Genomic DNA, 15081 nt, shown 5'->3' on the forward strand with positions numbered 1-15081 from the left:
AGGAGTGCATCTAAAGAATGAATGACTTCATCAGACATAGGTTTTCCAGCTCAAATGCATTTTTCCTTCTCAACAATAATTTCAGGGAATCGTGGGAGCAATATCAGCCATTCCTTTGGGCATTGGGGTCATGGCAATATTTGTGTATGTGGAATTTGATTAAGGGAAACCCATGTTCAGATCATGTCACTAGAAATTAGCATCTAGAAGACTGCTGGTAATATAGGAGACCTCTTGGAGCTCAGAGAGTGTGGGCTGTCTAGTTTCAGGACCATATGCAGTGCATCAGCACAACATTTCTTGGAATCTCAGTGAAAAGAGCATTTAGTCTAAAGTGATGGTCCAGGGGTGGTCAACACTGGGGTAGAGATTGTTAAGAGGATGGGTGGACAATACATGGGGCATTAACAGTCAAACGATTATTTGTAGAAAAGAGTTACAGAGCTCACAAGCAGAGGCAAAGATATATGAGTGACACAGTGGAGCTCAACGGACAGGACTCGGCCACAGGAGAAGCCATTCCAAAAGTGGATTCCAATAGTGGATCTCCTGAAAGGGAGAGTAATGTAAGACTGTTTTGCAGGATCCATGCAGCAGGGACATAATCCTTTCATCATGATCCACACATTTCTCAATTCACCCTTGGTTGGTCAGTTTCACCTCCCTCTGAACATTTACACTCTCCACAAAATTCATATGCCATCTATAGACCATATTGGGATTAGCCTTCCATTGTACCATTGATGTTAGGAAAGATTTCATGAATGTGTAGTTTTCACTCCATTTGTGGACCCCCCCAAACTTTTTGCTTTTGTTTGGCTATCCTATCCTGACTTTTTCCAGTGGAGCCCAGCCTTCAACTGCGCTCCCCTGGGCTTTTGCTCACTTGTTATGGGGAAACTGACAGGTCCTTCAGACTGTCAGTACCGGGAAACTAGGCTTCCCTTAGTCTTCAACTATGTTGCCATTTCCTGTTAACTTTTTAACAGTGCACAATGTACCTTCCAGTACCGTGCGCTGGGGTCCTTTTTGTTTTATGGCCCTAGACACCCTCAAAGGATTTTCTGGTGACTGTACGAGTGTGCCTGGGACGAACTGGTGGCCGCAGTCACTTTTTATAAGTGTTTTACTTCTTTTTACACAATCACATCACGTTTACTGTGTTTGGTTCAAGACTGTGGCCAGGTCCGAAATTGGCCGAGCCACAAAGTCTTTTGTTCTTTCCCAAGGCCATTTTGTCCCTTGCCTTCACCCAGGCCGAGTAACCCGGGTTTTTCTTATTTGGGCATGCAGCCTCCCGCGAAGACCAATCTCTTTCGCAGGCTTCTGCATGTCATGTGTGTGTGCCCAGGAAGCGGGTTGAGACTGTCTGGTCCCAATGTACACTACTGGTGCCAGGATGTCTGGAGTGCCTGAATGACTTGGACCACTGTGGACCGTGATTGGTCCATGACTGGGATGCCTGCATGAGAGCACATCTTCAATTGGAAGACCACAATTTTGGCGCAAAGCTAATCTTGGATAAGAGAAGGGGCTCTGCTTCCATTCCAGGTCGATCACCTGAGTTATCCCTGAACTACAGAAGGTGCCAAGTATCCTGCACAAAGAAACAGACTTGCAAAACCGCTGGAGATGCATTGGAAGGTTTTGGCACCCTTCACCCTCTGCTGTCCTGTCGGACACCTGTTTTCTTCATCGATCAAGAAGACCTGTCAAGGCGCTTAGCCCCTTTGGAGTAGTGGGAACAACTACCCTCGGTGTCACCTGCTTACCCACTGAACAAGCCCCTTCGGAAGTGTTCTTGGGCCATCCAGTGAACTGTCCAGCTCTACCTCAGGTAGCCCACAAAATCGCTGTCATCTTGAGTGGAAGCCCGACACTTGGGACATCACTTGCTTGTGATCCTGTGCCCTCTACTGCCAAATTTCGCAGACCTAGCTCCCGAGTTTGGAGAGTGCAGAACGCTGCCCTCATCTGTGATTCCCGCGTCACTACCTGTTAGTGATGGTCACTGTAGGTGCCTTGCTGTCCTGACCGCCTGTGCCCTGAAACCTGCTGCACTGGAATTTTCTTTGTAACTCCTTTGGAAGCTGAGAAAAGGCAAATGTCCCGTCACGGATGATCTTTGAATCCAGCAGCCGCTGAGACCCGGAGTGCCACAAAACTGCAGGACTCGACCCTACTAGTGACCTCGACTAAACTGGCAAAGATTGGTCTGGACTGTGCCGAGGGTCGGTGAGTACTTGCATCACTTAGTGGTGGCCCACTGGCACAACCAATCTCTTTTACGTACAAATATCCCTAAAAAGGTATTTGCTTTTGGCTGGGTTACCCTGCGCTCCCTAGCTATTCTCACCTTTTGTTCTGCCTGCGCGATCGTACGTTTTTAAACACAACTGTACTGTTGACCACCAGGCTCCCCACTTCTTAGGGCTGGACATGAAAGTTAGGGAACGACTCCGAAGAATTGTCTAATGCTCCTAGTGTGTTAACTCATCCCTCTCTTTACAGGTTGTGGCTGTGTTTTACTCCTTTCTCGCATTAGGAAACGTATTGTATATCTGTTATTTAGTATGAGTATTTGTGTGGTAACTGTTTTTATATAACTAAAGTTTACTAGTGTCTATTGGTCCGGCCGACAATAAATGTATAGATATTTTTTATATACACTTGTCTAAGAGTAATTAGTGGTTTCATTACTGCGTGTTATAATTTTGGGCTTCCGATCACTCTGACTCCTCCTGAGACTTAGTCTTGACCGCCTGCCAAGCTACCTAGATTGGTCTGGCTTGTCCAGAAGATTCCCCTGTACCACTAAACTAGGGGGGCCTCCTAAACTTCTGCCCACCAGGTCAGAATTTAAAAATCCATCTTAACAATTGACACCCAATAAAAAGGTGTTCATCTAGCTGTTCGTTATTGGGATCACCATCCAAAATATCTGACTGCACCCTCCATGTAAAGTCAATGTTGTCCAGTGGTGATTGTTGGTTTTCCAAAATATATATCAATGTTTAAATTTGAATAAACCAGAAAGTTCAACAACCCTAATAATTTCTATTCATAGATGCAAAGTTTTCTGAAGAGTTGAAGATGCTCCGTGTGGAACTCTCAGAGAACAGTAGTCATGGTAAGCGCATTGGAGAAATGGTGCCAGTACAGTGACTATCTCTAATTTTGCAACACAGCCTTATAGACCTAGGAAGAGGTCATTATCATGGCATAATGACCCAAGCCAAGTGCCATAAATTTTTAAAGTGCCATTATCCTAAGAGATAATGACTCATCCCGAAGTCCATAAGGTTATTAGCACATGGTGGTACTGGTAATTTGCATTTTGGAATTGTGATGAAGTAAAAAACATTGGTTTAATAGAGACTAAAGAAAATGAACAAACAGTGTGTTAGTCAATTAAAGTTAAAAAAGTGGTTGTATTTTGTAGTTATTAAATTACAAAGATGTCTTTATAAGGTAAGCATTATAATTGTACGAATGATTTTAAAAATAAAGTTTCTCTATGCAAAAGTGAAGGCATTTTTCCATTTTTCAGCTTTCGCTTTGGTGTTTCAAGGTGTATGTTGACTGTCACATTGATGGTGCAGAGACACAAATATACTTGCAGAGAGGGAATGGATTTTTGAAAAAATATTGCTGTGAAATAGTTTTTCTGTTTATTGTCAAGGAAATGTTTTTTGCTTTTTTCCTATCTGGTTCTGAAATCAGAATGGTCGGGATGGCGTCAAGAGCATTAGTTCATGTCTGATTTTGCTACAGCACCAAAATAAAGTCACAGTCCTCCAAATTGAACTGCAAGAATGTGCAAATGTGTTGCTTTGACCGCTTTCATTGCAAATCCTTGCAGCGTTCATGCTCTGCCCAGTGCATGTAACATAGATCTGTACAGGGATAACCAAGAGCATCAATGCCATCCTAATATCATAACACTAAAGAGTATTTCCAATGCAGAATACATCATAAGCTTTAGATTCCATCCTAATATCATCCAACAGTAGAGTATATCCCAAGCTTTGTTATAATCTGTATTTCATGTCTCTGTAAAGTATATCCCAAGTACAGATTCCATCTTATTATCATTCCAATGTACACGTTTTAGAGTTCATCCCAGTATCATCTGTAAAGAATATCCTGAGCTTTAGAGTCCATCATGATATCATTCCGCCAAAAAGTATATACTGTTTAGAGTCCATCCTGTTTATACTGTGAGGAGCCAGGAATGATACATTGACCCAGAGAGTTTATAGCTTTGGCTATAGACTTTTATTTTAAATGAAAAGGGGGTTGGAAAATGCCTCACTGTCCCTACTATAAGAGGTCTTTTCACTACCTGAAACCAAAAGTAAGGGTCTGTCCGATGTCAAGATGTCCAAAGCGGAATGTCCTGTGTCCAAAGTTCTATTCTGGCCCTCACATTCTAAAAATAATTTCTAAGGTGAAAAGGGTAATGTCTTGGATTTCAAAGTGTACAAAAAGAATTCAAGTTCAAAAGAAAAGAAAGGTAACTCTAACACAAAAGTTCCCAATTGGATGATTTTTACAGGGGATTGTTTCCTTCCCCGGGTTTTCCTGTTGTAGATGTCTAAAGGTAGAAGCCTGCCTTAGACTTCTCTGTTCAGCAACAAAAATGGTTCGTATGTTAAACCGCTTGGCTGTTAGTCTTAAAGTTGTAGGATACCTAGAGTATTGCCTTGCCAGATATCTTCTCCTCTGTAATCTATTTCAACGCAATATTTGGCTATGCCTGATAACTTTCTCGTGTGATCTACTTTACACACTGGACTTTGCCTAGTATACTCTCCTGCCAGGGCTTTCTAATATGCTTCACTTCACACATTTGCAAACTTAAATCTGCTTGGTATATTCTCCTGCCAGGGTTTTCTCATGCGCTTCACTTGACACCCTTGCAAACTTGAATCTGCCTGGTATACTCTCCTGCCAGTACTTTCTCGTTTGCTTTACTTGGCGCACTTGCAAACTTGAATCTGCCTGTTATATTCATTCTCCTACCAGGGCTTTCTCATGTGCTTTACTTGACACACTTACAAACATGAATATGCCTGGTATACTCTCCTTCCAGGGCTTTCTCATATGTTTCACTTGATACACTTGCAAACTTGAATCTGCCAGGTATGCTCTCCTGCAAGGGCTTTCTCATGCTTTTTACTTGTTATACATGCAAACTAGACAATATATTGTACTCATTCCGTTATGTCTCTTTTGGAATTATCGAGTGTCACATTCTGTTTTATATGGCGCCTTGAAACAAGATTTGTTGTAGAGGCACTATATAAATAAACAATAAAATAAATAAAAACTAAAATATGCTTAATTTATTAATTTTTAACCTTCGGTAGGGTTGCCGAAGTGCCCCGGTGTCCAATCTTCCCTCTTTTGGACCCACTCTCTCTCTGTGGCATGCTTCGGTTCTCCCGCCTTCTTCCCAGGTTCGCCAACCTCTCTTTGTTGTTTTCATGTCACTCGCGGCTCCCGCTTGCCTGCTGTGCGCCTGTCTGTGCTCGAGCAGACACATGACATCCTCACGGTGGACCAGCTCTGGCAGTCTTCCTTTCTGGGCCCTCTCCATGAACCGATCGGCTCAACAGTCTTCTCAGCAACACAGCGGTCCTTCGGGTCAGCACGGAGAGGACAAGAATCTCCCAGCCAGCGTCTCCATACTCTCAGCTGGTTCTGTGTTTTAAATGGTCCTAGCACTTATTATGCGCTTGCAACCACTAGAGCGCAGCGTGTGCTTCTGGTCTTTATCAATCGTTATTACTCCACTCAGCTTCCTCATCACAGTACTTTTACATTCACGGAAAGGGAAGTCATTTTTTGGTGACTTATATACAGAGCAACAAAAGGTTTTCTTAGTAGCTTCCATGGGTGGATGAAGGGAGTTATGACAATATACCATTAAGGCATAGAGAATGGAGTATCTCTAAAAGGAAAAGATGGATACCATGTCTCCTCTGATGTTGTCGTGTCACTCCCTTGAGGGTTGCCTCCCCCCATGTGATCCTCCCTCATATAACCACCGTCAGGGTCAGGATCAGGTAACGGCTGCCATCCACTGGCCAAATGGGGACAGGTCACTGCTAGGAAAGGAGTGATGACACCCTCAGGTTCATCATAATACGCTTTAGGTTCCATCTAACGGTGGAATTATATAATGATGGAATTTAAAACTCTGTATATTCCTTTTTGTGGGATGACACTGAGATGGAATGTAAAGTTTGGGATTTACACTATACTAGGGTGATATTTATTTTCATATTATGAATACATTAAACACTCATAATATTCTTTACAGATGATACTGGGATCAACTCAAAAACTTGGGGTATACATTCCAAGCATTGATACCATCCTAATATCATTCCACTTATCCTGATCTCTGGCTTCCATTCCAGTATCATCCCAAAATATATATTCCAAGCATTATATGTCACCCCAATATCATCCCAGTACAGAATATATTGTAATCATTGGATCATTGGTCCGCTATAAAGAATATCATGAGCGTTAGATTTCATCCCAATGTAAAAATAATCTGACTATCACCCCAGTGTAGAGAATATCCAGAGTATAAAATACCATCCTAATAATACCCCACTGTAGATTATATCCAGTGCTATATATTCCATCACAATTTCATCCTACCTTGGAAAGTATCCTTAGCTTTAGATGCAATCCTAGTGGCATATGCACTCTGAAGAGCACATCATGAGTATTATGATCTATCCCAATATCTTTTTCAGCGCAGTCTACTGAAAGGTACCGCACTAACTAGAGTCATTATCATAGACATTTGTAATCTGGTATGACATGCAATGCCCAAGAATCTCAGTGAGCCACAGTCCACACATTTATTTCTTGTTTTCCTACACATAAAAGAGAACAACCTTCTCATTGTTACTCTCGAAGAGGGTCCCGAAGATGCCTCTCGTCACCCCAGATTCATGTTGAGACGAAGAGCCAGGAATGATTGCAGCCAACCTTCTTATGTCGAACGAATCCCGAGTGCAACCATGATTGACAAGTACACTGAAAGGTATCCTCTCAGTCAGCCATACAGACCAAATACCATGTAATTCTTTACATGTGTGGGAGAACAAGCGATCGTAGACAGAGACACCTCTATGGACAGCCTCGACACCAAGAAGCCATAGTGCTGACGTAATTAGTGACATCATGACGTAGCAGCGTTAGACATGAAGCACGCTAGCAGTCCTGCACTGATTTACACAAACACACATTCGTATACATGAAGAGCATGCTTACCCAGTTCTATAGCTAGGGGAAAGATACATATATGTGCTGTCAATGCTTTTATCATTTTCGTAATAGCCAAGTGCAATAATACAGAACCGCAAGGCACAAGAGATCCTGAGCAAGCTGGCAGATGCTTATTACAATGATCGAGTGGACATACCGAAGTATATGTGGAGCCTGATAGAACCATGTACCACTAAACTATACGGAACGTAGCATAACATGGACAATGTAGAAACCACATTATAAAGGTTAGGAAAATTGCAGCAAAGCTCAAGCCACTGAGCATGAGACAAGCAAAGCTGATTCAGACTGCACAGAGCACGAAGCAGCCTCCCAGCCAAGGTCAGAGATACGCAGACACATTGCAATCGCCAGACAACAAAGGGACCAGCTGCAGAGAAACAGAATAAATCATCATAAAAGCGAGCTCAAATGTATGGTCCCTAAACACATAGTACAGCCAAACGAGACAATGGACAGTTATCCATGATGGGAAAGCAGAGCCGATTCCAGCAAGCCATACGAATCCAGCAACAAGTGTTCCAAAGCGAGGAGCGCTTCTCATAAGCAAAGGTGATACACACAAGTTACACTACAGACACATAATCGTTCACATCACCTTGAAGAGGTGCACAGAGGGCTGAGAACTTGACCGAGTCCGAGGCCAGGGAGGAGATCAGCTCTAGCCAATCACATCTTAGACAACCAGGGGTGGATGGCAAGAGATACAAACCAATGGTAGGCCCCTTACTCTGCAACAATGTAATAGAAAGTTTCTTGGGGACGGGACAGGTCAGCCACCTGACATGCAAGGGCCAATAGAATAACCACTGTAGCGTCTCATATAGGTAATAGTACTCTCAATACCCAATCCCTTGTGATGATAGGTTTTTTGGGGAATGGTGACATCCTTGTACAAAACTATGCTACACGCCGTGAGGAGCTGAGATGTACTAGAGAATTCCCGTTCTTCATGTATTGTTCCCTGTTGGTTTTATTTGCAATAAACCGCAGTATTACTTGCCATTGGCTGAGTCCTCTGTTTATTCTGGGGAGGGTGTTGGGCCCTGAAAGTCAAGTGGATCCCCAGCCATGCTCTGACATACCTGGGATTTCCTTCCAACAAGTTGGTAGAAGCGTTGATGGTTGGGCGCCCCAGCGTGGCACAAAGCTGACTCCTCTCCTGCTGAACCTGAGAGGCTGCAGGACCCTCGCATATTTTGAGAAGGACGGGGAGTGCGTACCCGTGGAAAGTTTGTCAGGAGCCAGCTTGGAAATATCCTGCCCTAGGTCAGCGAGGCGTCCAGCAGACCAGGACAGGGAAGTGCAGCTCTGGGGTACGCGGCAGCCGGGCAGCATCAGCAGACCACAGAGTTTAAGTATTGACCCAGTCACACAGCAACTGTGGGTGCAAGGGAGGGTATTGAGTGTTGTGGAGGATTGTTTAATATTGTCTACCATTGTCAAGTATTGTCAAGGTATTGTCCAGCTTCATCAAACTTAGTAGGGACAGGAGCGGAGTCAGGCGTCATCATATGTGGTTAGGGCACATTCGGGCTTAGAGTTAAAAGGTTCTGGTGAACAACCTAGACTATTGACTTGAAGGCACGGATGACAGAAGTATGTAAATAGGGGTTTCCTGTGGTTTGAGCGTTTTTGCTCAGGTCATCGAGGATGGTATCCATGTAAGGTTTAGCAAGGGAGCTGGCCTAGATTGCAGAAGGTGATTCGACTGCTTAAGTCTAAAGGAGGCGTATTATTTGCTAGGCGACACAGCAGGTACAGATTGAACACAAGAGAATATTGGTATACTATGCTAGGAGACAGGAAGACAGCTGTGGGGTTTGTGTTGGGGTTGTATGTATTGTGGGGCAGCAGGTTGTAACATTTTATGTGCTGTATTTGACTTCGTAGAACTAGCTTGCCTAGTAAATTGGTGATGTCACCCATAGGTTTGCACATAGGACGTGGAGAACGCAAGGTGGCGAGGATCTAGCATTGGAAAACTTGGGATTGGTAGACGAGGTGAACGAGTGGCGGTGCGCGGAAGGTTCATGCACAAGATTGTGGGTGTGCCTGGGGAGGCTGCGATTGTGAAAGTGGCGGTGTGCGGAGCACACCTGACAGGGTGAGGAGCCAGAGAGGCTTGTAGTGCATTAACAAGTGTTGTGATTATATTGTGCGTTTTTTCTCAACAGCAGATTGTCGATACTCGATTTCGAGGTCAGGTAAAAACAAGAACAATCGCAATGTATTAAGGGAAGTGATACGCCCCTACAGCACCCGTGTAAGACTCGCCCACCTTATAAGGACAAGATTTGCAAATACAGTATAGAATGGACTAAAAGGACAGAGGGAACGTTAACTAAACCATGGCCACCATGCAGAAGTTTCTCCAAAGATGTACAGCAATCACTATTGCCACACTATTGACACACATACAGGGTGCCTATAAGGGGAAGAAGTTAGCAAGCCAAATTGCGATATTTGAATTGTGGAGAATGTTCCAAGAGGGAGAGAGGGACCCAGCGAGGCGTTATTATTATTATTATTATTATTATTACTAATAATAATAATAATAATAATAATAATAATGTCAGTGGATGCTGAGCCAGCAGGACGTGCAGGGTCCCACAACCCCACCCTCCGCTCCCCCACATGTCCCTCCGAGCATGGTCTTCGATGACACAGACGATGAGCAGGGGATGTACCCATTACGAGAGCGAAGAGCAGCAGAGGGGTTTTCAAACCCGACATATACACCGTCACCATATACTAGGGAAGAGGGGCCAAAAGGCACAGCGCAGCTGACCACTGAGAGGGGAGTAAGTGGTGAGGTGCAGAACAGCACGCAGGAGGGGCTAGAGGGCATAGCCACCTAGAGTGGATAGGTGGACAGATCCTCCTGAAGCTGGAAGGGAAGACCAATGGGGAGACAGAGGGGGCAACAAAGGCAATAGCAGGCCTTAAGGAGAGTAGCAAAGGAACAGATTGGGCAGAGATAATGGAGGAAGTAGACAAGAAAGAGAAGGAAAGAGAAGAGAGGATAGAGAGAGAGAGCAGGGAACAGAGAAGAGAGGAGGAGGAAGAGCAGAGGCAGAGGGAGTGAGAAGAGGGGTTAGAGAGGGAGCACAGAGAAAGGAAAAAAGAAGAGTGGGAACAGCGGGATAGGAGGAGGAGAGAACAAGATGAGATCAAGAGACGAAAGGGAGACATCAACATTACCCTGAAACCCAACACAGACACAACCACTCGAAAGCTGAGCTTAGTAGATGACTTTTGCAGTAACATGGGCTTAGGGTCCGACAATGAGAGGCAACATAGTGGGGATGAGAGGAGGAGCTACCTAGGCCAGGAGTGGACAAACGAGTGACAATGGGAGAGAGGAGCCGGTACAGGGGGAGTAAGAGGCGACAAGGACGAGCGGACACCACGCTCAGTGGATGAGTTATCTAACATCGATGACCTAGTACCATATGTAGAGAGGCTTAGAGACCTCCCAGGATGAAGGAAGGGGGAGACAGTTATAGTATGTTCTAGAGAAAGGCTAATGGGTGAGCCAGACGACAGTATTCAAATACCCATAACAGAACCGATATACATGTTCACCGACATCAGGAACGCAGACAGGCAGGTCAGACGGACTCAAGTGCGAATCGAGAGGTAGGATTCACACAAATGCAGCCACTAGAGAAGGGACGATGGCGATCTCAGTATATACCATGGAAGCATATTGACAAAGAAAACGTGAGATTTAGGCTATCATCGTTATCAGCGGGGGCTGGGAAATGTATGTATGAGATGGAAAGGATGACTGCGGGCCAGAGGTTAGCAGTGGGGGACATGAAAGGACTGTTGGTAGCAGTCCTCAGGGAAGCTGCTGATGACCTATGGAAGAGGGCAGGGTTTCCTAGATTCACCACCTAGAACATGGCGCACAATGGTTAGCCATTTGCAAATTGCAGGGCTGCCGTATGTGAATGTTTACGGACACAATAACCAGACATGTCAGACATTGGTGCGATTATGTCTTCCAAAATGGAGATAGACGAAAACCCCTTACACTGCATTCATGCGATCCAAGAGCTTTGGCGCCTTGAAACTCGAAAATCGGATAAAACGGTAGCAGTATTTTACCACATATTATTCCAAGGGTTCCCAGAGCCAGTTCAGAAGCAGCTAAGGAAGTTGATAGGCATGGAAACGAAATCTTGGCCAGAAATACAGCTTATGATCGTTCATCATTGTAGGCTATTGCAAGAGAAGCTAAAGAAGAAGCCAGCAAAAAGAAAGGTAGAGGAAGCAAAACTAGTACGTAAAAAAGTACGCCATGGAAATGGCGGTGCTGACAAACCCACACGCACAGGGAGCACAGCTGCAGCAGTACACACGGCTGCCCACGGGGGGAGGATTCATGGGGCTTGGAAACATGTAGCAAGGGTTCCGAGGAAGAGGGGGGCCCTTGAGAGGTTGCGGGTATGGGCCACAGATACATCACAACCAAGGGGGTTTCCCAGGAGGGTTTTAGGGATAGGGGTCGCAGGTGCAACAGGGCCCTGGGGATTATGCAGGGGGTTTCCAGGGGCAAGGGAGAGAGCCACCACAGTGTTAGTCGTGTGGGCCAATGGAGCACATTTTGAGAGCTTGCAGGAACAGAAGGATGCAGCAGAATTGGGGAGCGAATACCAGCAGACATATCAGGGGGACAAGGAAGACTATTACACACAGGACCAACCACAACAACAGCAGGGACAGGCACAAGGTGCACACTCGCAGACACACCAGCCCATGACACAGATACCACAGATGAAAGCACCCGTACCACATTATTTACAAGCACTGCAGATGTGAGGCAGCACACAGCAGGTGCCACAGATACAGACCAGCATGCAGCCAAGCAACTGCACAGTGCCACACATGGACTCCAAGGACACAGTCCCCATTAGAAAACTGGGAGGGGTCACCATGGTGGGGAACAACCCATTTACAGAGAACGGGATGTCCTTATGTCCTCAATAGGACAGCCCACAGACAGACTTGATGTGTTCCATCCTGTCGATCACACCCAACACTGCAGAGGAGTCTCACATAGTGGTGGCGATAGGTCACAAAACCTTTTGCTTTTTTGTAGACGCAGGGGCGACTAGGTCCTGCATCCGAGAGGGAACATTTAGATTTTCAGGCAATGTCATGAATATTCAAGGATTCTCTGGGGCTCGGGAAGTGGTTTCTTTTACAGATAATATTTCCCTTTCTATAGGGGAACACGATTTATCTCTGCCTTTACTTTACTCTCGGAAGACACTGGTAAATATACTGGGACGAGACATTGTGAGCAGACTGAACATGATGATCTCATTCACAGACAAGGGGATAGTGTGCTCTACACCAGGAATACACATGCTTGATGTAAGAGAGATAATTCAAGCCTATTGTGGACGGAACATACCGAGGGGCGTGCCAGTAGACGCGGAGCTGTTTCAGTACGGGACCGAGATAGCAAATGCATGACTCCCAGGGATTGCAGGGAATATGTTGCATGCCCCAAATGAATATTGTTTCAGTCCAGAGATACCATTGGATGAGGCAGAAGGGGCAATAGTGCCAATAGAGATCAAGGCAGAGGTTGTGAGGGACGAATGGATAGCAGTACATGAGATGGACGACACAAGACGATCCTGGCGAGCAGTGATCGTGGTGGCAGAAGGGTGCAGGCTTACCACTGTAACAGAGAAAGAATTGTTTAAAGACAAGCGATCAGAACACCAAATGGTGCTCGAAAATAGTGTGACGTATTGGCTGAAAATACACTACAGAGAGGTACCACATAGGATGGCAATGGTGCTGGAAGCACCACCATCCTTCTGCAAGGAGGATCTGGCCAAGGTGCCCAGCATCCTATGGACCACAAGTGCCTATGATGTGGGGCTTCTGAAAGGAATAGGGGGGGTATAGATAAAGCTGAAACCAGGATCAATTTTACCCATAGTCAAACAGTAGCCACTCTCAAAAGAAGCAGATGAGGGCATTTATGAAACGATTGCAGCACTAGTGGAGCGAGGCATTCTAATACCATCAGAGTCCCCATGCAACACAGTGGTGTTCCCAGTTAAAAAAAATAGAAAGGTGGGTTGTGGAATTTTATCCAGGACCTACGGCCCCTAAATCACATTGTAGAAGCAGAGTATCCTTTGGTTCCAAATCCAGCGATAATTTTGGGCAACATTTCGTGTATAGAAACCAGAAATGGAAACATACACAACTTTCTCCAGGGTACTTCGAGTCACCCTCTATATGCAATAGGGTCCTCCAGATGGACCTAGGAAATGTACAGATGGAGAGCATGGTCCTGCAGTACGTAGATGACATTTTGATTTGAAGCACGACAGAAGACCAGTGTAGAAATGACCCAGTGTGCATGCTGACAGTATTAGTTGACAAAGGATAAAAGGTGGACAAAGCAAATCTACAATACTGTCAGAAGGAAGTGTTATACATTGGACAGACATTGGACAGACGATTTCCCAAAATGGCCAACAGATCACATCAGAAAGGGCAGAGACAATACGCCAAACCCACGACAGTGAGGGAGATGCAACAATTTCTGGGATAGTGTAATTTCTGTAGAGCATGGGTTTTTGATTACAGTACATACACGAGGCCTTTACTGGATGCTCTGAAGGAAGCACAAATGGGACACAAGATAATGACCTGGACAACAGATGACTGAGGCGTTCAATGAGCTGAAGGAAACAATATGCACAGCTCCAGTATTAGGGATCCCAGACTATAAAAATAAATGTTTCCTGTTTTCACACACTGATGCAGTAACGATGACAGTACTGACAAAGAAGACAAGTTTGGGGCACAAACCCATAGCCTACTACAGAGGGAAATTTGACCCAGTAATGAGAGGACACTACCAGTGCGAACAAGTCTTGGCTGCTGCCACATTTGCGGTGGAGAAATCATCAGGGATTACCATGGGGTGCAGCGCCTCTCTTTACGTGGAGCACGCCCTTTTTGCGATATTGGAGAAACCAAAGAGCACACTGACAACACAGAGACCATCAGGGTACGAAGTGTTACTATCCAACCCATCCCTTAAGGTAGTGAGGTGCAGACTTGTTAACCCAGCAATTTTCCTAGCAGACATTTTACAAGAAGGTAACTGTGCACATGACTGTGGAGAAAATATACAGGAATTCAATGACACCAGGTATGCGTGGACGCTCTTGAGGGGGGAGACGTCCTGTACATTGACGGGTCATCGACAATTGACCAGACAGATGGGGTCAGGCACATAGGAACTGCAGTGATGAGACTGAGGGAAGATGGAACAAGTGAGATAGTGGCGAGTGCGCGTTTGCCATCACATTTTTCGGCACACGCAGCAGAATTAGTAGCTCTAATACTAACATTGGAACACAGCAAGGGAAAGGAATTGACAGAGTATTCAGACTTCGCATATGTGATGTCAACAGTACACTCTGGGCTGGCCCGATGGATGAGGGGAGTTTCAGGAGGGCAGACGGTCACCAGTACAGCATGCACTGTTATTGGGCAGGCTCATAGAAGTTATACAGTAACCCGCGCAGATAGAAATAGTGAAGTGCCAGGCATACACAAGAGGGAAGACCCTATCTCAAGGGGAAATGAAGCAGCAGACTCAGAAGCAAAATGTGCAGCATGTTTTGGAGAGCTACTAGAGATGGAGACAGCATCACATGCCCAGGATTATACAAGAAACACGGTACTGAAGGAAGTGTACAATGCATAACCAGAAAC

General features: G+C 45.2%; 1 protein-coding gene across 3 annotated transcripts in view; it reads left to right on the forward strand.

Moving 5' to 3' along the window:
- LOC138447708 (CD209 antigen-like protein B) overlaps window positions 1-15081 on the forward strand; it is a 361732-nt gene that overhangs the window by 120921 nt on the left and 225730 nt on the right. For all 3 annotated transcript variants that reach the window (XM_069604002.1, XM_069604003.1, XM_069604004.1), the window contains exon 7: window positions 3068-3130. In XM_069604002.1, coding sequence (XP_069460103.1) covers window positions 3068-3130 — 63 coding nt within the window. The remainder of the gene's footprint in view (window positions 1-3067; window positions 3131-15081) is intronic.

The sequence above is a fragment of the Ambystoma mexicanum genome, chromosome 3q, assembly GCF_040938575.1.
Source record: "Ambystoma mexicanum isolate Mex_15411 chromosome 3q, UKY_AmexF1_1, whole genome shotgun sequence".
Classification (NCBI taxonomy): domain Eukaryota; kingdom Metazoa; phylum Chordata; class Amphibia; order Caudata; family Ambystomatidae; genus Ambystoma; species Ambystoma mexicanum.